This window comes from Varanus komodoensis, unplaced genomic scaffold (genome assembly GCF_004798865.1).
Source record: "Varanus komodoensis strain SLA01 unplaced genomic scaffold, ASM479886v1 scaffold18_1, whole genome shotgun sequence".
Taxonomy (NCBI): Eukaryota; Metazoa; Chordata; class Lepidosauria; order Squamata; family Varanidae; genus Varanus; species Varanus komodoensis.
In genome coordinates, this window is record NW_025335548.1 from 2910981 (window position 1) to 2938143 (window position 27163).

Consider the following 27163-nt stretch of genomic DNA (forward strand, 5'->3'; position numbering starts at 1 on the left):
TGCCTTCTCAGTCACAAATGAATTCCCTCCCTCCCTCCCTCCCTCCCTCCCTGAGAGAGAGAGAGAGAGAGAGAGAGAGAGAGAGAGAGAGAGAGAGAGAGTCAAAGCACCCTTCTTGTTACTCCTTGAAGAATCACCTTGAAGTAGCAGTTCCTGAAGGAGCTGCATACACAGTCACCAAGGGGCATAAAAAACCTGAAGTACCTTAAAGCACCAGCTGCCCAATTTCTATGGCACTAGATTTAAAAACATCTGTACATATCCAGGACAGCCTTTCTCCGTTTTCTGCCTGCCAGATATTTTAGACTACGATTTCCAGCATTCCTGACCATTGTGGCTCATGTCAGTAGAAGTGAAGTCCAACAAAATCTGAAGGACCCCAGGTAGGGAAAGACTGATCTAAGATTTCCACTATTTCCTTCTTTATGTATTTTTTCCATTTTATCCCAACATACTTCATACACAACACATCTGTAACCCATTTTATAGAATAAAGGCAAGTTCTCCAGAGCTCTGTCTTTCATGAGCAGGGAAAAAAATGGAAGACAAGCAAAAGGTTATCTGAGTAAGAGGATTAACTATAGTGTAAAAGTTACAAAGTGAACAAATAATTACAGTGGGCCTTTCAGAAAATAAACTAGAGCAAGACACAAAAAATGTGCATTCTCTCTCTCTCTCTCTCTCTCTCTCTCTCTCTCTCTCTCTCTCTCTCTCTCTCTCTCTCTCTTGTGTGAGGAAACACACACAGAGGCCAGTTAGCTTTTCTCCTGCTGAGTGCAGTGTTTACTTTCTTTTGTCTAAAACAGAGAAACCAGTTCAGGTAGTAACAAAAGAACTCAAAAGTTAAGGCTGCCAGGTAAATGCAAAGCCTGTTCTCCCACTGCTATGGGATAACAGAGTACACAAAGTGTTCTCCAATTATAAGCAAATACACATTGTAGTGTATCTTCGTGGGATTGTGTGGATTTGCACAGATTTGTACTGTATTGTATTTTCATACCAAAAAAGATTCCTACTACTTTTACATTGTGGTGTGATCCCTCCATTCTGATGCACAAAGTCAAGGAGTATATCCCAAATTCCTAATTTTGGATGACGGAACACAACATGCACAGATGGTTATGAATAGTGTGTGCGTGTTTGTATGTGTTGGGCAGCATGAAATCTGAAAAGTTATCCCCCCCCCCCCTTCGTTCTTAGTCTGGTTTGAATCCAAAGATGTCCTTCATTAATGAAAAGCCTCTTTGGTCAAGGAAAATCCAAGAGAATAGTGGGAGAACTTGCATGTTGTGTGAAGGAGACACGAGGTTTAGTGCCTGGCATTTCCAGTTTATAAAGAAAGAGAGTTCATACAGCAGGGCTGGGACTCTAGGAGACACTGATTAGGAACTTGGAAATCTGCTGCTAGTCAGATTAGCTACTACTGAGCTAAATGAGCCCATGGTCAAAGGCAGCTCTAAAGTTTTCGACGAAGCAGAGCAGCATTACAGGGGAAATTATTAGACTGTTAATTGAAACTGAATATTGTTATTTGGAATTCCAACTGAAGGAAAAGTGACAAGTAATAAATGAGACAACGTGAAAAGCAACCCCAAATTCTGTTTTGCACAGTTTTTGTGCCAGAGTGTACCAGGTCTTACTCTCTCCTTTTTAAGGGCTCACCAGTTTTTGTTTTCCTTATACTGTATAAGGATTGTGTTTTCCTTATACAGTTTGTGTTTTCCTTATACAATATGCTTCTCACACAATATAATGCAACAAAGAGGTTTTCCACTAGTGTTTGTACAAGAGTTCACAATACAGGAATATTTTTCTCTTTCTGCACATAGTTTACTTAAATCCATGACTTGAAATCCATCAATTTCAAGTTGGCAAAATTATTTAATGGTTTCAGTTTCAGGGGCTGGGAGCTTACTGATTATCTTCAGGTTTGGAAAATTTTCAGGGAAAATGTTAAAGTTTCAGAAATGAAAAGTGAAATTGTGTAGAATCAGCAGCAGGCCAGCCATCCTGAGAAAACAGTTCAGAACTAGAAAGCTTAAATGCCACTTTTTATGAGCTAACATTTATACCACTATTTTACTGTGCCCTCAAAACAAAATATTTTAGAGGGAAAGTTATGTTAAAATCCATACATAAAATATGCCCTACAATCATGGCTTGGGGCCAGAATATCTGAGGAAATTCCTATGTCACAACTACGTGCCTCTATTTTGCTCAGATATGGCGTGTCTTTAAGTTCTTGATATTTCTCTCACTTTCTCTGGGTATGCAACACTGGCAGCAGGAACTGAATACCAGATCTTATTAATTAACTTCCCACAGTATTGTGCCCAAGCTGTAAGGTTCCTTTATTGGACTATACGGTCCTGGGGATAAAATGCTGGCATTCAAACAGCCTATGACACTGAGTCAACAATAAACAAACAAAACTTTATTTGTACAAGAAGCTTATTAGTTTCAAGATGTTCAGTAACTTATTTCCTTGGTAAATAAAACAATGTAGTATAATCACTTCTGACGGAGGTATACAGTATCATGCTTTCCCTTCACAAACACTCTTCGTTTCTCTCCTGAATGTACTTTGGTCCTTATTTTATTTATCTGTTTAATCTCTCCGTCCTGCACTCAGGTTTCTGTCAGCTTCTGTCTCATACACTCTTATAGTACCTGACAATATTAGGATTTGACTCTCTCTGGCCACTCAGATGTCCTCCATGTTCATCCTGGTTCCTTCCCTTTGTCCTCATGAATCCTAAAGGCCTTCCACAGCACCATCTGTGATTCGCACGAGAAGGCTGCCGCTTCAGCTCCTGCAGACGGCTGACTGATTCCAATTAAGTGCTGACATCTGAGTGACCAACAGTATCCATTTCTCTCCACTTAAGCACTTCCAAGCTCCGCCCACACACTCTCAGTCACCAACCAATCACCTCACTCGCTCACCTCCCCCTTTTACTCCCTGCTTCTGAGACTCATGAACAGGTAAAGGAACACACTCGTAACACTTTAAATCACGACAGCCTATCTATCCATCCCTGCCAGCTCACTAAGATCATCAATGGAGGTTCTCCTCCGAGAGCCGCCCGCTAGCGGTATAAAGGGGACAATGGCTGGGAGAAGGGCCTTCTCTGCGGTTGCAGTCCGCTTAGGGAATCCTCCGTTAAGAGACATGCTTGGCACCATTGCTGCTTGTCTTCTGGCACCAGGTACAGACTTTTTTTAAATCTAACAGGTGTTTTAGTAGCTAAACTGAAAAATCAGTTTATTAAAAAAACACAGAGCAAAAACATTGCTTTAATTTATTGCTGTGTGCTTCTTGTGACATTGAGTATCAGATTTTCTGTTTTCAGTGGATTTTATTATTTGCTGTACTGTTGTCATTGTTTCTACTGTAAGTCACCCAGAGTTTTGGGCTATGGGGTGGCATATAATAAATAAATTGTACTAGAATTCTAAACTGCAAATCTGAGCCTGTACTGCACAATGCATTATGGAAACTTGTATATCCTTCTCCTAAAGTCATTATTATTGTTTCATCAGCAAAATCCATGAATCATCATCCTTTGGAAAATATATGGTAAAAGTTAATTTTGGAGGAAAATCAATGAAAGACTGCTCCTTGAAGTGTAAACAAAGAAAACAGATCCAAATATAAATGGAAAAGATTAAAGACAAAAGTCTTGCAATCCATAAAGTTATAAATAATACTGTAGCCAAAGGAAGCAAGATTATTTACTGCATGTTGTAACTCAGTGGCTGAACATTGGTAAAGACTGATTTTCAAAAACTGGGACATTTCATATATAAAATTTGTGTAGGTGTATGTGATATGCAATATTATATTAAATCTATCTTTGACAGTCCTTCTCATTGGTTAATTGTATATACTCAAAAGCCTTTCTCCATATTGTTGCTATCAAATGCCTTCTGGAAAAACATGCATACAATAATAGTGATAAAAAATTATGACTGTTAATATTTACATATTATGTTACCTATAGGATTGCAAATAACAGATTAGTCAGAAAAGGGAAAACATTCCCACAAAACCATCATGGAAAAGGCATAGGTGGGTGAAATAAGAATTTAGGTCAAAATTTTGGCTGAACCTTGAGTACACCTTCAAATATTGTACCTTTAAAAATAAAAGTGTATCTTTTGGATTAGTGGGTGGCATGCACATTTAACAATTAAATAATTAATTAAAACTCTCTCTACCTTTTTCAGACAGAAGCCCCCTGTGCTACATGGGTAACAGTCTCTCCTTTTCCTGAACTGCTTTTGAGAGTTCAGAGACAAATGATCCAAGGTAATTCTGCACAGTAGATGGAGCCTCAACTTGAGGGAGTACTGATGATGCCTCTCAGGTACCCTTGATCTGTGGTGTAGCATCAGTAGTGCAGCTGTTAGAGCTGTATTTATTTATTAGATTTTTATCCCACCATTTTTCTTGCAAAGAACTCAAAGTGGCTTACATCATTCTCCTCCTGCTGCTCTCCATATTATCCCCACAACATCATCCCTGCGAGGTAGACTAGGCCAAGAGTCCGCGACTGGTCCAAAGTCACCCAGTTGGCTCCATGGTTGAGCAGGGACTAGAACCCAGATCGTCTGAGTCCCAGTTTCATGATCTTAACCACTGCAGCACAGTGACTTGGAAGGCTCTAAGTAATGGGCTCTGCATCCATGCTAAAGGGACAGCTTCCCAGATACACACCCTGCTGACCAAATGTGCAGCTTAAAAGACAGCAATAAGATGAACTCCCCTGGGAAAGTTAGGAAATAACATTTCTTCCTCAGACTTACAAAATAGCTTGGTTTATTCCAAGGAGATTTGACCCTGTCATGGCCTGATCTCATCAGGCTACGAAGGAGGGGTATTATGTAAGCAAGGGGGAGTATTATGTAAGCAAGATGGGGTATTATCACTCCTCCAGTCCTCACAGTGAGCATCCAGGCCTCTCCTTTCCTTTCATAACAGAAGGAAATCATTTCTCTCTTACCCATTTGGTGCAGTCCTGGCACCTGGTTCCTTGCTGTACCAGCATGCCAAAGGATGGCAAAGCAAGTGCGTAGGAAGAGACTTTCCCCTATTACGCTACCACCAACAGAGCACAAAAGATGGGTAAGTGGATGGGCAAGGGAGCGAGTGCGAATCCTTCTCCAGCTCAAGTTACAATCTGAGCAAGAGAAGAATTTTGAGACAAGCATGATGATGCACCGGAACTTATATTTTGAAGAAAACAAGTAAGAAAACGAATGGCATCGCTAGTTTCCGCCTGCCCACTGCTCGTGCCAAGAGTTGGGGACTCTGCTGACTCATATCAAGTATCCTGCACCCTTGAAAGAAACAGAGTGTGAGACCACTGTGCATGACAAAACCCAGCAACGCTTTTTGTTTTTTTAGGTAGGAAAGAGAGACAAAAGAAACAGTCCCTGGAATGTCAGCTCAATTTAAATAAATGCACCGCACATACTTATTATCAGATTCTCAGGTTTTGTTGCTTTGAAATGAATGCATTAATATTTAAAGGTATTACTTATTCTTGTTTTCAAGATTGGAATGCTATCCCATCATCTTTTTACTGTACTTTGTACTGCAGAACAAGGTCTGTCAGCAGAATTTATTTACAAATAATAAGGGAGGCTCTTTTGTTTTCTCTCTCTCTCTCTCACACACACACAAACACAGAGTGTAACCTTACAAAGGCAACAACTGGCATTAGTGCCAATGCCCAAAGTCTGGCAGAGCTGATAATAGATTTCTTTTTTCCTCTCCTTGAAATTACAACAACAATTATAATACTTTGCATCTCTTGTAAACTAACATGTATGAGCAAATTCTATTTACTCACTGGATAGCATTATCCACACAATGACCTGAAATCACTCTTATTTCTATTGGTATGAGCTTGTTATTTACAGAATGGGTCCCAGCTGAATTGTCTGAACATGGCAATACAGGTTCAGCAAACACACTAGATATTGGTTTTAAGTCATATGCAATATACGATTATAGGAAAATTCTCTGAACCATGCTGTTATAAAAGATTTGAAATACATTTGGGATGTATTTTTAGAGCATCAAGAAATTGAATCGTAAAATGAAGGATTTAAAAGTGAAATACTTTTTTCTGAAGCTAAAAACAGCCGAAAATAGCCAAACAATATGGCTTTTTTCCCTTTTCTGGAAATACCATTTACTACTATGGGGGGAAGTAGTTAGAGCCATCCTTCAAAATGAACAGTGTATACAAATGTTAGTACAACTGATCAAGCAGAAGCTGTTTTTCATCACTTCTACATTCTAATCTCAATTGATTAAACTTCTAAAGAGAGACTAGACGCTTCACAGAGACTAAAAAGAACCACCACTACTCACAGACAAACAGTTAAAATGAAAGAGATAACAAACAAGGGACAAAAAATTCAAGAAATGAGGGGGAGGGGATGGTACAGAGAAAACCAAAGCAAAGACTAACATTTCAGTACTTCATCTGGATGAAGACAGATGGAGCAGTGCAGATGGTGGATGTGGAAATTCAAATACAAAGGGCAGCAGAGTGAAGTGGATACAGGTGAGCAATAAGGCAGAAATGCTGCACCTGAACTAAGCAGAGGTGGTAAACAGAAAGAATAGAATATGGAGACAAGGTGAGCAAAAGGGAAAACAGGTCAGAGAAAATGGCTGAATAGAGATACTTAAATAGAAGTGAGATGATCTTGAACCAGGATGTACAAATGTGAGATGGATTAGCATAACACATTTAAGGAAGAGAAGAGCATTAGCACAAAGTATGCATCTCTGAGGCCACTGTAATGTCAGGGCACTAATGATGTACAGTGACACTGCATGGGCAAAATGGGAGAGATGACCTGTTCAAAGCACTCAGGTGTTTAAACTTCCAATTGTTCTCCTGGAAGGTCTCCTTGGTTTAAGGAGAGTTCTTGGATTTGAGATGAGAAGCAAAAGCCCATTAATGTTAATGCAGAAAACATGACTTGTTAACTGTAAAATGCATTCATTTTGCAATGTTGCAAGGCTCAGCATTAAACCTTATGCCACTGAATTAACTGCACAGTTATTAGGATTTGACATGGAAGCAGGCAAACTACAAACACTTCTCTGGTTTGTTAGACATAAAATCATAGAATTGTAGAGTTGGATGCAATTTAAAATATCATCATCTAAAACAACTGCTGTACTCACAAGGCCATATATCCTCTCTCTCCTTGGCCTCTCCCTCACCAGAGTACCAATGTTCCCCAAGAAAAACGCAAATGCTTTGCAGAAAGCCAGCCTAATAGTCTCAATATGACCATATAAGCAGCAAAGACCCATACTCTATGGGAAGAGTCAAAACTTGCCTGCTATTTCATTGACATAGTCCCAAAAATGCAATCCAAAAAGAAGGGAAATGGCAAGATCACTTTAGGATCCATCAGGAAGGAAATGGTCTGTTGGTCTTTGTACAGAATTGCTGAAAGAAAACAGCTGGCATCTAGATAGGTGCAGAAAGGGATTTAGAAGCAGTAGGTTCTAGCTTAGGCTGATGGGAGACAATAAATCATGAAAACCTAGAGACTTTCTAATTCATAATGTCACAAAAGAAATAAAACAAGTAATACTTGTGGTAGAACTTTGGTTTATTTTAAGCAGAAAAACGACCCTGGACAGCATTTTGTATTTCTTATAAGCTACACAAAGTTAAGTAAATAGAATGTATTTAAAATATTGTTTCACATGGACTGACAATGCTCATGGCGACACTTGTCCACCCGCAATTAGAATAACCATAAACAATAGCATGGAATGTGCTTTGTGTTATACAGTGAAGAAAACAAAGAACAAGAACAACTGGTGGGAAATTGCAACGTTTGTTACTTACGGTGTTAAAATTTGGGAAAAGTCCAACAGCAGAGCTGCCGTCCACCGAAAAGGACACAAACGGTTTGATATCCAGGGACGGCTGCATCATGAGTGTAGGTGTCCGAACGAGGGTGGGGAGTGTAGTAGTATGGCACGTACTGCCTGCAAACAGGAAAATATTTTAAATAAGGATTTGATTTTTAAAGATACCAGTCCACATTGTAAGCATCATCCTTCACCAATGCATTCTGGCTGAAGTAAGTACCACAGAGCTGTTGTAAGCATTAGTGCAATTGTGAAACAGCTATTTTCCCATGAGGGCACAGAACCATTCTACATGGGCAGAACAGTTTTGATCCTGCAAAGCTGATGTAAAGAGTCTGAATCGCATCTGCAAATACTAAGAAGGCTTCTATTCTGGTTAATGTCAGAGCTCAAGTAAAGCTGAAGTTTCACGGATGGGCATCTCTGGAGCCCATATACTTTGCTATATCCTTCGCCCATATCCTTTGATCCCTGAACATCATCTGGGGACCCTAGGATCACTCAAGTTCCCAGGTCCAAGTCTAGAGACAGCTTGCCAATCTCGGAGTGAAGGATCAGAGCTCTAAATTCCTTCCTCCACCACCCCCTTGCAGGCAGGAGAGAAATATCTGTCTTGACTACTCTCTGTGAAAGGGGTGAAAAGAGGGTGGGGAGGGGCAGGAAAGGGCAAGGAGAGGAGAAGGCCAGGACACAAGAAATCTTGAAGTTGCTCCAGACTCCTTCCTTCCCCCTGAGAAGCATCCCGGCTTGAAGAGCTAAGCAGAAGTCTATCAAAAATGCAGAGAGGGAGGAATGGGGAGGTAACAGCTATCTCCACTGTTCCTCCCCACACTGCATAGGATGACCACAAGCCTCTGAGTTCAGGGGCTAATGGGTATCTCACTTATATTGCACCTTTAGTGTTGCCTATGAGACTACCATTTTAGGTCTCTTATGGCAACCTGAAACAGATGGAATTTTCTCCTTTATTCTGAAGATGGATTTTGATTTTTCTTTGTCTGCATACACTTCTCACCTCCAGATGTTTTCATATAACTTCCATCAGTGCCAGCTAGTATGTCAACAGGGATTAATTTTGGCTTTTCCAGAGCTCTAGAAAGAAATCTCTAGAGATACTACAATGGCAAAAACTGTACAACATTTCTGACTTGGAAAGAATTGTAGCAAGTGATCCAGAGCCTATTTAGTAAGGATGGCTGTAAACCAAGGGACTACTATGCTGATCAAAAGCTGAGGGTAAAAATAGAGCTTGACACAGGATTACTTAATACATGAAAACCTGTTTCCTAACTGATGAATGAAAATAACTATCGTGCCAGCATCTTTCCTAAAGTTCCCAAGATTGGCAGATGCCTAGATGAATGTCGCTGGTTCATAATTTTACACCCCTTTGGCTTCCTGCATCCTATCCAGCTCAGCTGCAAGACTGACAATTACAACTTCTTCCACACAACCCCTTCTGGGTATCAAACCCCAGCTAATTCTAGTATCTTGTTCTTTTAACAACCTTGCCTGTGTTCCTTGGGAAAACACAGCAGTAACTGTCCCAAACTGAGCATGCGTCTAAGCAGGTGAGAAAAATGAGAGATTCACCCCTGTGTGGTGAGATTGATATTAACCCTTACTTTTAATTCTCATTTTGACTAATTTTCTTGTTCTGGCTAAGAAGCACTGTCAGTGTTCTGTCTGGCACTTCATCATCATTATTCATCCTCAACTTTCAAGTCTGCTGAACATTCACTTGTTCTTTTTGTGCTCATAGTTTTCTTCTCCTTGGGATTTATTTTGCTTCTACCACCCCCTAGTGTACTGGTGTTCCAAGGGGTTCTGTTAGGTCCATTATTTTTTATTCCTTACTTTCACCCATTAGGTTCTTTTTCAGTCTTTTGCTATTAATTACCACATCAGTGCTGTCAATATTTAGCTAGTCTTTCCAGAACTCTAGTTTGCTGTCTTCGTAATCCTTCATCTGGTCTTGCAATTTCCTGGTAGCTTATTGCTTATTCTTGACAGCTGTATCTTTAAAAGAATCCATGATTTGGAACTCTTCTGTTCCTATGTCACCACTCCCCTCTTCTCTTCAAGTTAGAATTCCTGGTATTACTTCAAATCCTTCCCTTTCAGTATTTTCCCACATGTCATCGTATGCTAAGCCTTGTCATTTTCAGATGGCAAGATGTTCCTAGCTTTGGCTACAAGTGGTATAGAAATGAAATAAATAATAACAATTACTTTGTTCTTCTGTCTGTCGATCCTGACATTAGCATCATCATTGCACATTCCACTCTTTTTTACTTTTGTGAGAAACCGAAGGAGGCTTACGTGGCTCCACTTTATCCTCAAAACAAGAACTGCATGAGGTAGGTTAGGCTGCGAGTCTGTTACTGGCCCAAAGTCACTCAGTGGGCTTATGGCCTAGTCAGGACTAGAACCCCAGTCTCCCAGATTCTCAGTCCAACTCTGTGTTGCTTGTAGCCTATTTTGTCGCAATCAATTATTCTTTTTTTAGCCAGTTTTGCCTATGACACTGCCTTCTGTTTTGCATTCTGCTGTTTGCTTTATTTATTTCTGCATACAAATATGATAATGTTTCACCGTTTTTGATTTCTCTCTGCTGACTAGCATCTCTTTTTCATGTTCAGTTTAAGCTTCTGTTACTTACCTTCAAATGTCCCAATCTTCTAGCTCCTGCTTATCTTTTATCTCTAATTCCTCTATATTATTCTGCTTGGACTTGAGTGATTATGGGAGGCTGAATAGTATCAATGGGCAGATCTCTGTCCTCCTCGTCCTCCTCTTCCTGCTCCTCCTCCACCACTTTCTCAAGCCTCACAGTCTCTCAAAACATCACTCTAGTCCTTTCAGATTCTGCTTCAGGCACATTTCTGCTTCTTCACTGCAGGTGAAACACCACACCATTTTTTCCCCCATTTTGTGTCTCTGTGCCTTTTCTTTCATTGCTTCCACTTTTTAGCTATTTTTATTTCTGGATCTTGCAGTTAAAATTGGAATGTAAGCTTTTAGAACAGGGACTGTATTTTTATATGTCTGCATAGTAGCTGACTTTTTAGGCATTTTACAATTAATATTTAAACAAAGCTAATGAAGATAGGATCGTAGTCAGTTCTCAAATGCCCAAGACCAGAGTCTTTGGACCACAGGTCCTGGAGGGACCTCTGAGCATTGGCTTCAAATCAGGCAAAGGCAGAGTCTACAGGGTCACACAGCCTACCATGGCTTGAGCCATGATGGGTTACAGCACATGCCAGCAGCCACTAAGGGTATTAAACCATAGCAGCTGGTCACTGAGGCTCATCATGACACCTGAACACTGTTCAGGGTGGACTTCTGTCCTAATTAAGAAACCACTCACAACCCCAAAATAGCCCACTGGCAGCAACTCACCCTCCCTGGGTTCAAACATTATGAGAGACTGTGGTTTGAATACTCAAAACAGCCACAAGCATACACCACAAGCCTTGGCTTGAATAAGTCACAGTGGGTTGTAGCAATTATGCAAACCAGCTGAAAGTGTTGTACCTGTATCTAGACCCTCAATGGGCTGTCCCAAAAATCTCGTATTGCAAGTTTTAACAGTCTTGACAGAAGTGCTGTGGACCTTTTCCATCCTACCCATGGTCTAGCAGCCCTGATTAGACTTTATTGAATGATTACACGGATTTTACTCTGGGTTATCCAGATGTTCTAATACAGTTTGCTATTAACCTGAATAATTTTCCACTGCTAATGGAAAAACCACCAATGCTGACTTGCATAGCTAGCCTGCCTATGAGCCATGTGGATGCTAAGGGGGCCACGGCCACAGCACTGGGTTTTAAGGAGAGAGAGAACTGCCCCCCCCCCCAATAATGGCTGCTAATGAGGTGGCAGTCTGATAAATGAACTCTTAGGGGGCAGGCCAAACAAGACAACCTTTGGTCTCTAATGATCTTCTGTAGGAAACTTCTCACAAAAACACTGCACAGCAGTGAGTGGGCATTTAGCTACTAATACCTTGGGCATTTTGTAGACACACAGAAATAACTTTGAGAAGGTAATGAAGAAGATGCTGCATGTTGCCACGTGATTTCTATGGATAATGTAAATTAATTAAGCACTTAATTGAGGATTTCATTAATTACTCAAAGCTAGGTATATGAAAACACAGGTTTTATTACAAGCATTTATATTTGTCACAGCTACATAAGGCCATCATTAAAACTACTATCAATTATCTGGTTCCAATGAGAGCATATCTAGTAAATCCATATTCTGTTCCCTTACAACCACAGTCCATGAATCAATTATTTTATTTCAACAAGCACTAAGGCAGCTTCATAATCCATCTGCTTGTTTTTTAGTTCAGACCACACAGCTCATTATCTTGCTCATTCAGCTCTTCAATACAACCTCAACTCCCATCAGTCTCATCCTGTAATCCTTTCTTGGATGCTTCTCCACTTATTTTTCTATAACACTTGTATTAACAAGCAAGCAAAATACTACTCTTCTTCTTTATGCCAAACCTTCTTGAGTTTGCCTTCTTCAAGTATGTCAGCCACTCAGTTCCTCAAACTTCTTTTTTTTCCTCCCCTTTGGACAGGTCATATTAAAATACATCCAGATGAACTGAAGAGTCCAATCAATAGTTAAAATGCCAGAGGCTATCCAGAAAAAAAATAAATGGCACCATTTCTTTCCCACTCCAATTCATCATACACCTTGCTTAACCATGGCTGCTAAAGAAAGGAAAAGGGAGAGAGAGAGACAGACTGAGCTTGCAACAAGCCCAATGTTTGTTCTTGAAAAGCAGCTGGGAGAGGGCATGAGGGATGATAATTTTTTACAAGCATCTTCAGAAACCTTATTATCTGCTTCCTCCAGGACGGGCAGAGAAATAAGAGTAGTTTGGGGGTGCTACTTATTTCCCAGACTCTTCAAAGGATACTATGCATGCAGAGTATTTAGTTTTTACATCTCTATTTTTCTATTGAATGTCCCTCTTAGACTAACAGCACAACCCATTATGCAGGGTTCTTTAGGATTAATGCCCCAAGTTGTTTTCCACAGAGCATTCATGTGACATTACGTTCCCTCGCATGTTACATTCACATGATAGAGCCTGGGAATGCAGCCATAGAATTTGATGTGTGAAAGGGAGCACAGAAGTAGAGTTCAAAGACATGAGCAGCTCTTCATGCATTAATCCTTTTGTGAAGCGTGGCAGAATGTAAAAATGTGGTATAGCTGCACCTTCTCCTGCCACGTGGTACAGTCTGCACGTACAGCAGAATGTTTTGCTGCCAAAGCTGCTTGAGAAATGCATTCCATGTGCCCCAAGGGCTATGCTTTCAGACCCGCCCGCCCAATACACAGTTACCTGTGGCACACCAAGTATCCTTCCCCAAACTCCATCATTCCTTCACTGAGCAATTGCTCAACACAGTGGCACCTCCAGAGTTTGGTGTTAAACCACCTCTGGCACAGTTGCTACCACAGCTTGCAGTTTGTGAACTTCTCCTCTTCCTGGCTGCACAGACTGTCATTCAGGGCCTGTGCCTCCATGCATTTTAGGAACTGAGGTGGCTAGCATTTTGAAAACTATAGCATGAGACGCGGCTGACAAAGTGAATAATCACACAGTGTTGTTAATGTCTGTACCTGGCTGACTATGTTCCTACTTTATGGAGAATTTATCCTGACAGATAATGTGCTAAAATACTTTTGCCTTATCTCTCCTGTTGTTTACTGAATGCAAAAGTTTCTTTAAAATCTTTTAAGTAAGTCAGCGCCTGTAGTTTGCATAAGCCTCAGAAGCATGATGACAGTTGTGCTTAATTATCTGTAAGTCAGGAGCTTATTCAAGTGTATTCATAAACACAAAAAAACTGCTAAAGGCACTCTAACATGCAAACACCATCCTCAGTAAATCTGCAGTGAAAAATTTATCAGCAGGAAAAGAAAACTGTAGGAAACTATCTAAAGTTTTAATAGCTTACTCTGAATAATTAGCACCATAGAGTACGGTATGATATCCACATACTGTGTCAAATTGCATACCCTCCTTCCAAATAGCAAATGTTACGGTCAATGTCAGATTCAAGTCTGTGAGCACACACTGGTACCTATCAATCAGTTACTTCCTTACTGAAACAGGCCATTACAAGTTTGGCTTAACCTGGATTGCTGATGGCAGAACAGGTGCCTAATGGGGATTAAGGACCTAACAAAAGAGCAAATGTTCCTTGATGGCTTTCATTCTGTGATCTGATACACATGAGGGTTGGGGGAGGGGCAGAAAGAGACAAAGAGAATGGGATACACTTGGGAATTGGCCACAATTATGGCACAGCCCTGGGTGACAACTGCAACATCCACTTTTGGGGATCTAAAGCAGGATTAGCACACATCGCTAGCTGCCAGAGTCCCTGTTTCAACAATCCTCTGCTTTAGAGATTCTGGCAAAGCTCACAGTAATGAGAGTTTGGCTACAAGGTCAGGGCCTCATAATGTTAGCCTCAAAAGAGGATTAATGTTTTATGAGCCCCTGAATATTTCTCCAGCTCAGATTAAAATTTGAACCACAGAGAAAATCGTTATCTCCTTCTCTAAGCACACTAACCTGTGGCTACGGAGATAAAAGCTGCATTTGCCTGATGCAACAATCCATCACAGGTGAGTTGTCATGGAATGAGCCTGAACTGATGTGCTGCTGCGGTGTGGCTCGTGCACAACCCATTCCTTGTTCTTGTGGCGGCTGTACTCTTGCCAAGCTCGCCCCAGCCGCCACCCGTGACAACCACCCCTCTGCTGCCCAAGCAACATGGTGGAGTGACCATCACTGGCTCAGTGTTACATAATGCAATCCTAAACCCATTTTGCCCACTACAGCTCCCCCCGCCCCGCACACACCCTTTTCACAATCTTCAAGGTGACAGCCAATGACACATTGGAGGGGCTCTCACTTTTTAAATTATGTTTAAATGTGGGCCCCTTGGAGTGGTTGTTCCTGGCTGTCACCTTGAAGATCACGCAAAGCAATCTTTTCCAAAAAGAGGAGAAAGAGGAAAAGAGGGAGCACAAAAAAATCGGGATTGCAGAAGGGGGAAGAGCTATGGTGGCTTGATCTGCCAACTTCCTTGGGATACTTAGTGGAAAACTGAAGGGGAAAGTGGAGGGGAACCCACTGTGAGCATGAATGTCTGTTGGGTGGACCATGGGTTGTTCTATTGGTTATTAGCTGGATGACTTACCATGATGTGCAAACCCACCCACTGTTCTCCCAAGGGCTATTGGCATTTACATTTGAAAATACATACATACTGTACTGCCAAAAAGTCCCCATTGATCACTAGTACTTTTTCAGCCAATGACCATCAAGTCCTGTAGCAAGTGCACCTGCATTTCCCAACACTTGAGGCGGCAGAAAGTGCGTAACACTCAAATGCAGCCAACCTGTAACCATCATCAATGAGACTATGTTCAAAATATATGATAATAAATAATCATATATACAGACTGCATAGCTTAGAGCAGTGTTTCCGAACTCTGATAGGCGAGATACACCTTTTTCTGAATTAACTTTCTGTAGGATCCTCTAAAGAAAGGTAGAAATTTGGAATTTCAGAAGCTGCTGCCGCCATGATCAACGATCAGGAATGCTGTGAAGTCCAAACCATCTGTGGATCTATTTTCTGCACATCCCTATTCAAAAGATAGGTGAGCACACTAGAGGTTCTCTTGCAGAACTTGAGTGTATATTCCCTAACACGGTTTGGGAATTATGGTATTAGAGAGCTTAATAAGCGGTCTCTTGGAAATCAGAACTGAGTACAGATTACATCATTATGATACAAGTCATGCTTGTTCCAAATGCTGTTTGAATGGGAATAGTGGTTGGACTTGGACACAATTAACGTTTAGACAAAATGTACATGTTTAGTCTGAAAAATTCCTACAACCAGGGTGGATAAAAATTAATGCTTTTTTCTTTAAATAAAATGATTTTTAATTTAAATTGGGTTTTTAATTTTAATTGGATTTTTAAAATAAAATGCTTTTTTAATGAAAAAGATAGTTTCCTATTTAAGTTACATTATAGTCCAAAGGTTATTCTTCATGAAATAAGGATTAGTTTTTAATTGGCTAAGGGGTGGGATAGAAATGTAATAAATAAATAAATATTCATGCAATGTTTAAACGTGTTGGTAAATGAATTCCATTAATCCTTTCATAATGTCATTCTTCTCCAGAAGTTTCTGTAAGATTATTGGGCAATTTTCTGCCTAGAAGGTATTATCACAGATGCTTGGTTTTACAGTTCTCAAACTGTGAATGTGTGTCTGCAGAGATCACATGCCTCTTCTTCACCGCAAAAATATTATAAAATAAACACAAAGTTGAGAAAAAGATCTTAATCCCATTGTTCCTTTACAAATCTATGTACACGCAATCAACCCCTTACCTCTTAAGTGCTAAGTTCAAAGAATTCAGATTATTCTGAATTATTAGGAGAAGATTATTAGGAGAAGATTATTAGGAGTGGAACAGATCTGCACAAGAAGTGAAGTATGAGGCGGGAGGAGCAAGCAGCACAAATGAAGATGAAACATTTTGAGAAGAATACTCCACAAGTATAGCCTGAGGTTTATCATATTATTCTTTCCCTGGAGAAGAAAATCCATAATGGCAGCAGGCTGTAGAAGAGACCCAGTTTGGGAATACTTTAATGAAGTTCCTCTACCTACCAGTAAGGTAGGCATGCATGCAGATTATGTGGAAAACCGTGATTTAAATCTAAATTAGTGATTAGTGATTTAAATCAATTTGATTTAAATTAAATCTACCTTGCCTACAACTCCCACCATTCCCCAGTCAAATGTTTCTTGATCTTTTCACCACAACTAAAAGGAAATCAGCATTGTGATTGTACCAATTTCAAGTAACCTCTACATTAGAATTAACATGAATGCAGTGACTCAATTCAGACAACCTTCTAACTGACAATTGAGATAATCAGGAACAAAGCATGGTGAACTTCTAGCTCCTCTCTTAACTGCACATGAGATTATGACAACTTCCAAAGGATATATGAATATGGAGGATTATGGTTTGTTCCAAGCAAAGTTGGCTAGCCAGTTAAGATGTGAAACTGTTGTTTGACCGGGTTTCATTTTAACCCACCCTTTTTTTCTTGTGGGGAAACCAAGGTGACTTACATGGTTCCATCTTATGCTTACCACAGCAAGAACCATGTGAAGTATGCTAGGCTGAGAGTGACTGGACCAAAACCACTTGGTGAGCTTCATGGCCAAGTGGGGACTACAGCGTAGATCTTCCAGGTGCCCAGTCCAACTCTCTAGCCATCACACCACACTGCTAGTTAGTACAAACCATAGTTCTTCAAGTTAGTACATGGAGAACTCTGGATTGTTCTAAACATTCACCCTCCTAGCCAAAAAAGCAAAGAGAGGAAGAATTAGAATATGACATTCAGAGCAGCTTTTTTTCTAACAACTGAAGCCTAGGATTAAATGGGGAAATTCTACACAAAAGTGCAGACAAATTACACCTTTTTAATGTAACCAAAACTGACTACATTGCAAAATATAAGTGTTGCAGAAAGCATGCCCTTAATTTGGTCTCAATGAATATTTGTTTTCATTTATAATTTTATTTTTCAACATCTGTACTTTTTATTGTGCATTGGCATGAATAGGAAAGCACCAAAAATAAATGATTAAGAGAGCATCCCAGGAACTACAAAATTCTTAGGAGTCCCTGAGGTGGCAGACACTGCTACAATCTCAGAAGAGGGCCTCTGGCATCCCATTCCAACTCCTGAAGAAAGAAACATGGCGCCTGCATTCTGAGGAGTAAAAGCAGCTTTGGAGGACCTTGGAGAGGTCTGAAGGGGGGGGGGCAGGGAGGGAAGAAGAGAGGCCAGGATGCAAGAAATCCTACAGTCTCCCCACTCTGGTTGTGCCTCCAACAGCATAACTACTCCAGCTGGACAAAGAGACCCATCCAAAGGAAACAGGAGGACGAAGGGGCAAACATCACTGTTCCTCCTGTCTTGCTGGCAACATGTAGCAAGGCACTGGATATTCAAAAGTCTCCAAGATCAGAGACTTCTATCTAATGAAGGCACACATAATGAATATACATGTTATGAGTTCATAGTTAATTTGAACCAACCACAGTTCTCTAAGTTATAACATAGTGGAGAACTGTGATTTGCTCTAAAGCAAAAACCTGTGAACTCTGAGCCAGGAGAAGCTATTTCCAAGTAATAAAGCGTAGGATCACACTATTGAGGCTGCAATCCTATACCATTTTGACTGGGAAAAAGTTGAGATTTACTTCTCAGTGGATATGCTTGGAGTATGCTATAAATGTTAAAGCCACATTCTATTAACTCTCTTCCAGAGGTTCTGGTGTTCCTGAGCTGTCTCCTAGCAACTTCACCTGCAGTTGCGTGGTCCTAGCAAAACTAAATATTGTGTGTGTGTGTGTGTGTGTGTGTGTGCACAATATTATATATATAAAAACATGAATGAGCAGACATTATTTAGAGGGGTCATTTACAGAGCAGTCCTACATCTATTTACTCAGAACTATACCTACAGCGGGGGTTACTCCTGAATATATGTTCATCAGCCTTAGAAAAGGGACTAGTACTTGCAAAATGCAACAACATTCCTCTATTTGCTTCTACTTTGAGGTTACTGTCAACTAGGGTTTCCCTGGTTCTCCATAAACATTGCTGACATTGCTAGCGGATCAAAGATAACCAGAGGGACTGGCTGTATTAACTTCCATCAAGTATCATCACCTCAAAAGCAGAATCCCACCAACATTTCCTGTAAAGGTCAGGCAAATTTACACCAGTGCCCAAGCACATTTGTATGCAAATTGGAAGAAGCAAGAAAGAACACCAGCATAAGAAAGAGGATATCTGCCAATGTTCATTAGAATTATGAATGTAGCAGATGTTTACAATTAAATTAGCATTGTAATAGTAAGGGCCATTTAGAGAATAAATACAGACTGTTTTTAGAGTATTAGTAAAAATAAGAAGAATAAAGAATAAACCTTAAGAATCAACCTTCATTTAAAAGAGTTTTATTCCAATTCCTCTGAAATCCAGTAATGCTGACAAATAGAAGTATTATAAAGAGGGGACCATGCCAGAATTCCCTGCCCTTTCCCAAGTCATAGTGTATCCGTTGCATCACTCAGCTCTCCAGTAAATTTAGGCCAGGATCTACAGAAGCCTGTGCATACATGCAAAGCACTTTTGCCCAAAAGAACAGACTTTCCTTTTCATGTACCTTGTAGGGTACAAGATAACATAGCAGAAAAGGATACCTGAAAAGCCCCAGTTCTTTAATTCTTGACCTCTTTTACCTCTGCCATTTCCCAGCCTGCCCTTCAAAGTCATTCTGAACATTTAAGAAACATTATAGGAATAAAAGATCTGACATCCTCACTGTTGGTCTTAATGAGGCAGTATATTATCTGGATAGAAAGTCTTTAAAAGAAAAGTTGTTGCTAAATAAGAAGACTACAGCGTTATGTTGTTGCACTGTCCTCCTCTGAGCATATTTGTTTTTCACTCACTCTGGCTGCACCTTATTTCTCCCACAAACAGAATAAATGGCATAAAGGAGAGAGAGATGTTCCTAAAACGTTTTCACCAGAAATCCTTTTCTCAGTTCTGAAAGGATGGCGAAGAAAAGCAGTGCTGTACGAGATGAGAATCAATGCTCGGAGAGCAGCACAGCAGGTTATGCAAAGGAAGAGCCATCTGGATCACATGCTTCCATTTAAACTCATGGGGCAAAGCACCTGTGTGCACACTGGAACCTCTGTGACCTAAAGATCCCATTGGATCTGCCCAGGTGTGCAGTCACAGGAGCCTTGGAAGCTGCCTTCAATTGAGCTAGTGTTCCAGTCTTGTATCTTGTTTAGTATAACCAGTGATAGCCGTGATGAACTTTGGACCCTCCAGATATTGAACTACTACAACAATAAGCCCTGACCATTGGCCATGCTAGGGCTGCTGAGAGTTTAGAATAATAATTATAATAACCTGCCCAAATAAGTTTAGGAGCCAGTGTGGTGTACTGGGTAAGAATGTGGAACTGGGACTCAGGCAGGGATTTAGTCCTCACTCAGCTCACCGGATGACTTTGCGCCAGTCAAAGAGCCTCAGTCTAGCCTACCTCACAGGGTTGTTGTGGTGAGGATAAGATTGAGAGCAGGAGGAAGAGAATGTTGTAAGCTGTTTTGAGTTCATTATAAGAAAAAAGCAGGAAATAAATCTAATAAATATATAATAAAAATAGAACATGAAAACTGAAGAAGAACCAGATCTGGTCTGCTGGATCAGATCAAAGTCCTGCCTAGCCCAGTATTCTGTTTCCATAGTGGCCAACCAAATGATTGCTGGAGCCCAGAAAGAGGGACAAGAGCGATGGCACCCAGCCACTGCAACTAGTATTGAGAGGGAAACCACCTCTAATAATGGACTAATACACAGGCATCATGATCAGTATCCACTGATAGCCTGAACCCCCATGGATTCGACCTACGATTGGAGATCCACAGGTACCCCATCTCTGGTCTACACTGACTGGTAGTGGCTCTTCAGCGTTTCAGCCATCTCTAGAAATGCCAGCAACTGAGCCTGAGATGTTTTGCATTCAAAGCATGAGCTCTGCCCCAAAGCTATGGTCCTTTCCCAATAAGCCGTTGCACTGAGATCAGTCATCTACTTTCCCGTCTTGCATAAATGTTTCTCAAACATAAAATAACCCCTTAGGCAACAAAAAGTTATCTTTTGCAATAATAAATTATTTCATGTTCAGAATCAGCTTACTGTTGTATTATGACTAGAGATGGAGTAAGTGTTTGAAATTCTGAGCACTAGAGAATGGCCCTAATTCAAGGTGAATGCCTCCCCACTGCACTTCCCTGGGCTTGAACTGGGGTTCACACCATGCCTCAACATATATATTCAGCTAAGGTTAATAGGACTTATCAGTCCTAGGAGCCCCGGTTACAACTTCCAGCTGTACAGAGACTAGGAGAGGCTGTGCATGGCTTCTCCTGGACTGCCCAAAGCTATCCAAACATTTGTACCTGGAAATGGTAAAGAAATACAGCCCCATGATCCCCAGCTTCATATGGGGAATGCAGATGGTAGATCTCTAGATGATCTGCAGAGCAAGGGTTTCTGATACCCAATTATTTAGCAACAGCAAGTAAAATACAAGCGGAAACTAAGAAAAATTTCCTACTAGAGTTGGCTTTGTGTCAATCATTTATCTCACACCTCAGTGCTCCTTAACTGTAAAATAGTTACCTCTGGGCACAACTTTGTGGACCTCTGCTGGCAAACTAATTGGCTACCTTTGACCAGGCCTTTGTACAGCTCAGGTAGCCAATTTTAGCACTATGTTAGAAATCCTAAACTACACTAACTCTGATATGAATGTGTATGTGCAGGTCACCCAAGTCCACAGGTCATGAGCTGCAGCAGCAGATCAGTTCTCCTTAATCAGTATTTTGCATCCAGTTCCTCTTGGCCAGACACTGTTTTGTACCTGACTCTAGTTTGCATTCCTTAGGGAGCAAGAAATAAACAAAGTAAATCCCACAAGCTTGAAGTCTGTCTACCTCTGATCCAGGCTACACCCTGCTGGGGATAGTAGAGAAAAATTGGTGATGGTTTGGCTGGTATATACCAGCTTCTTCAACTTGGTGTTGATGAAAACAGTAAGCAAATACAGTGACTCACAAGATTCAATTTGGAACAACAATCTATGTCAAATAGGTCTGTTGACAACTATTATTTATGACAGCTAAGTGGAATGTCCATTTTCAGAGACTGTACATCTGAATTCCAGTTGCTGAGGAAGAGACAGAGGAAAGCTGTTTCCTTCCTTTTATTTGGATGGAGGATTACTGCAGGGTTGGGGTACCTCAGGCCCAGAGGCCAAAGCTGGAGCGCCGGGGTCCCCAAGGTACATATAACTACTTTCTCTCGATCACTAATAATTTGACGGCTTCCTAAATTTCCTGCAGGCCCTCCCCTGCTGTGCTTTGTAAAAGGCTGAAATGATTCTCTTAAGGATCAGTTATAGCAATAAGAACGGGTATTTTCAAAGTACACTGGTATTTTGGCACCAACCTTTTTCTTTTGGCTTCCCACGCTGCTGGAATGGAGTCCCTACAGTTTCTCTGAAATTGAATTTGGCCCTCAGCCTGAAAGGGCTTATCCACCTCAGCTTACTCAAAGCGTTTGGTTAATGTCAGAAGCAGGATGTTGGACTTGAAGGAACCCTAGCCTAGTCTATCTGGGATCCATCAGGACTCTTACAAAGTTCATAGAAAAAACAGAAGAAATATACACTATTAAGATATCTCTTGTCCTAGTCACTCAGATCTCTTTGCCCATCTTCTAACATCCAAATGCCCTCAACTGGGTCTCACAATTTATGGACTACCATTTCTCTATTTCTGCATGAAAATTTCAGTCCATATAACCAAGGTGCTTTTTGATGTTATATTTGACTACTTAATGTGGTCATCATTCACATGCACCAAATCTAGATGAATGAGATTTTTGTAATTATAGAAGACATTCTTAGCAGAGATGGCAACACAGCTTGAGCATGTGATGGCATAAAAACTAACATATTTATTGTAAGCTACATTTTCGCAATAAAACTGTCAGTTACCACAAGACTCTTTTTTGTATGTTTGTGCTGCAATACAGCTACCACTTTGGAACTGATCCTTATAGTGCTTTGTAAGTAACTTATTCCTCCAAAATTAACTCTGACTTAGAACATCAGTTTGCAAAAGATGTTTCTACCATTTTTCAAAGGCAAAAGAAAATTTTCAGTTCAGAGCTCCGTTGTACAACAGTTCTGCTCACAAAGAAAACTTTGCTATTCCTTCATGGGTCTATTTTGCTGGAAGCGCCATCAGAAATCTCTCTCAGAAATTTCAGTCTCTCGGCACTTACGCAAGCTTTGGTGAAACATGCTATCATCTTTCACTGTTATCTATGGATATATGAAAGACAGGGAAGGATATCTGTGGCCGCCCGGCCTACAACAACCAGTGGTGCTGCTGAAGTCAGCATTTCAGATGGCAGTGAAAATGGTCCCTTGAAAATGGCTGCCAGCCACCTCCGTGCCCATCCCTTTGGCAAGAAGATGCTCGTAGTATTTTCACAGTTATTTCCTTACAGTTTACGGATTTGATTTTACAGCTGCTATTTTGACATCTGCTGTTCTGACATTTGACACTGTTGCATTTACTTCTCTTCTCAATATTTATAATCACAAGTAAAAGACACTCTCCCTAGCTGTAGCACACCAGTAACATACATCCATGCTTATTAGCATCGGCCCTTTGTCAAGCTTAAGCAATTACATAAATTAGAAATCAGTTCTATCTATATTTAGAAGATATATGATGGTTGTCGTACAAGTGTAATTTACTGCTATCGGGACGTAGAACACATTCATCCCTTTGAAAATCTGATTTTGCAGACTTCTAAAGCAAACAGGTCAATTTGTTCTGTTCAGCTAAGTGGCAAGCTCATGCAGACTGCTCCCTTAAAACCCACAGGAGGACTACACATATATCGGCAGTCATTAGCACCATGGTTAACACCATTAACCTTACATACAAAAAGGCCCAGGGGTAATTTCTAGCACCTGCTATTAAAGAATCTACGCAGCAGGGCTAGGAAAGTGTTCTGCCCAAGAACGTGGAAAGCCAAAAACAGCAGACAAGGCCAAATCAGCTTTCCCCAACTGGGCAAACCCAAGATGTGTTTGAACTACAACTTCTACTGTCCACAGCCAGGCTGGGAGTTGCAGTCCAACAAATCTCCAGGATGTACCAGGTGGGGTTGACGTTCCAATCAATGGTTTGCATTTTATATACCGAAAACTTTCTATCACCATTCTTTGCTGACTGATATAAATACTGGCATATACAAAATAGGCACTATTTAGAGATGCTGCCTGTTGACAGGCAGAAAATACCTCAATTTAATACATGATGTAGCACATTTATTAAGCTCATTTAAAATACCCGATGCCCTCCCTGCAACACTATTCTGCTAAACTACAAACTGATGTCTGCTTCTATATTACCTCTTCTTCTCCAAGTATATGCTTCTATTTTTTTAATCTCATTGAGGCCTGTATAAGAATGGTCAAGGTTAGACGGCCAGCTTTTTATTACTATTCTTCCTATGCCTTTTATCATCAGCCACACACACACATGTTTAGCAAGGAAGGTTTTCCAGTATTCCTATAAAAATGTGTAAAGTTTCACCAAAATAAATTACAAATGTCAGCCTGCTACTAAAATCATGGGAGCAGCACCTGTAAAAAGTTGGCAGCCTTCAAGCGATTGCTTACATCAAGATGTGCTTTATGATAGGCTACTCTGTTTAACAATGATTTACAAAACATAGTAAATATATATATAAACACACACATTTCCAGATGCTTCTTCATTAGCTACTCATAAATTAAATGCCAGAGGGCATTCTCTGGCTTCAGGTATTTGGTTTTCTATCAGATTGAAAATGTAAGCACTGTATGGTTGAATACCTGTCAAATTATTTATTTGGCAAATGAATAATCAAGACAGCATCAATAAAATCCCATTACTCCTCACAACTCAAGAGGACAAAACTGTATATTCTCCCCATACTTTATCTTACTAGCCAAAAGCCACTAAATTTCCTACACCAGCCAATGAGCCTCAGACAATATACCTATTACAAATTCTACAGTTCTTTCCAAATCCAGAATTCAGAGGTCTTACAAACAAAGCAGGATGTTAAATATCCTTAACAAGCTGTAAGAAGATTGTGGCGCAATGATGATAACCACTTGAACAATATTCTTATTCTTGTATTATATTAATAGAATTAATAACTTGCCTTACAAGTGCTTGGTAGGATCTTGGACTTAAGAATCTAGAATAGCTGGTTTTGGTGACCCCCTCAGATTCTGTTTCAGTTTCCTAGAGCCATTGTTTCTTTTGCAGCTCAACTGGCTTCCATGTTGTTGTATCAGAAATTAACCTACCCCTATCCACTTACTGAGACTGGCAAGGAAAGCACGTTCTGTAAATTAGAGTTTTATCCTAATGCAACAATGCTGTTTTTCTGTACCTAAGTCATTTCCCCATGACTTTTCTGAATGCTATGAAATAACAAAGGAAAAGGAAAGCCTTATTTCGCATACTAAAGAGACCCTTTAATGCTTACCTTGGTTATAAGATTATAGCCCATGACAGCATTTAGGCATTTGATGTGAAACTACATATCTAGCCATAAATAATTCCTTCATTTCACCACAGTTCTTTTGTGATGTTTGGTGCTAAGAGACAGCAGGCAAGCGATAAGCCTGAACAAATTGTACTCCCTGACACTGCTGCTTAGCTCTAATTACAGTTGAGAAGGTTTGCAACTTGATTCCACAAGGAGAACAGCCTACCTGATGACATCACCAGACCAAATATACCCTAAAGGCCCAGCACAGTAAGATTTTAATATTGTTTCTACACAGATTTAAGCTGTTGGAAAGCTTTCCTGGTCTGCTGTTCCAGCATTGCTTTTCACTGCTAGCGCTAGGATGGGAGGTGGGTAGGGAGGGGTTGCTGGTTCCCTCCTTCCATTATAGTTTTTAAAACAATGAATCCCCAAGCACAAACACAAAGCGTGAGGTGACCTTGGTGAAGTGAAGCCTAGTCTCACTGGGTAACATTTTGGATCACTGGCCATACTCACAGAGGATTATGGGAATTGAAGTCCAACATGCCTGGAAATCTGCCTTCTGCCCATTCCTGGCCTAGTCTCTATCAGCAGAAGCAGTGGAGAAAATCGTTCCATCGTTTAGCTGACAAGACATCTGGTAATTTATGTCTTCCCGGTGGTAGGGAAGAGTTCGACTTTAAAGTGGGGACTGCACTGGTTCTAGCAGCTCCACTGTCTGGTGCAGAGGACACCAACGCCCCCCCCCCCCCCGCCGCCCCTCCACAGAGACACTGATCAAAATCTTACTGATCAAAGTCAATGGGAGCCACTCTCTCCTTATATTGCAGAGCTGGCCAAACAGAGGCTTGGGAGCCGCATGCAGCTCTTTGAGTTTGTTTTGCAGCCACCCGTAGGCACAACTGCCGCTCAGCACCCGCTGCCTGTGGGCACCCACTTGCAGCTCTCAAACATCTGACACATATCGTATGGGGCTCTTCTATTGAACAAGTCTGTCCACCCGTTATATAGGTTGCAACTGGAGACAGAAGTTTGTAGGGTGGGGGTAGAGGGAAGATAGTCACTTTGCTTCAGACACTGGTGACATTTAAGCCAGAGTCAACAAATGTACACATCTAGCAAAAAGTCTAATTTCTACTTCTTGTTCTGATACAGAAAGGGGGGGGGACCCTTCGTCTATCCTGCAACAGGTTACTGAACTTTATTTCATTGCTGTCTATACTGAGGTGCATGCTTAAAAAGTACTAATTGCAGCTGTAAACTTGTGAATAACTTATTGGAGTGTTGCGACCTATAAATTTACTAGACAAAGCAGGTGCTGAATAGGATGGCGATTAATAAGCAGTATAAATGGAAAGCAAGAAATCAAACTATTTCTTGTTTTTATCCCTTTGTTTTATTATGACTTAAAGGTTTGCATGTCTTATAACTACATTATACAAAAATATACTCAGTAGAATGGATTGAGGAACTGCTTATTTACACAGTTACTTCTTTGTTCTTCTAAGCCAGAGTAGTGTAATCTCCCAAGCGTATTGGATTGGGACTTGGGAGATTCAAGTTCCCACTTCACCATGAAGCTCACTGGATGACTTTGGGCCAGTCACTAAACGCGAGGCGAATGCACCTCACATGACTGTTGCAAGGATAAAACGGAGAGCATGGTGACCTAGGTTTCCTTCCTTTGCACATTCAAAGCCAGAGACCTTTCTTTGCAAAAAGCTCTTTGTTCACTGAACTGTTTTCCAGAAGCACAATCATCCAGAACTACTCTCTGAGCATGCACAGGGCAGTTCACTGAAGCCAATCTAGTATTTACTTATTGGAATTCTCCTTATGAGTATGTTTGGGCTCCATCCTTTCAGGAGGGGCCTTTTGGAAAGAGGGGCCTCCTCTCTGCTCGCCAACCCTCTAACTGGACAGCCCTC

General features: G+C 40.7%; 1 protein-coding gene across 4 annotated transcripts in view; it reads right to left on the reverse strand.

Annotated features, from left to right (window-relative positions):
* The window catches only part of ZNF385B (zinc finger protein 385B), a 100960-nt gene that overhangs the window by 67894 nt on the left and 5903 nt on the right, over positions 1-27163 (reverse strand). For 2 of the 4 annotated variants that reach the window (XM_044427120.1, XM_044427121.1), the window contains exon 2: positions 7893-8035. In XM_044427120.1, the coding sequence (XP_044283055.1) occupies positions 7893-8035 (143 nt within the window). Of the gene's footprint in view, positions 1-2670; positions 3223-7892; positions 8036-25229; positions 25344-27163 lie in introns of those variants that run through there. The other 2 variants (XM_044427122.1, XM_044427123.1) reach the window with 2 other exon arrangements.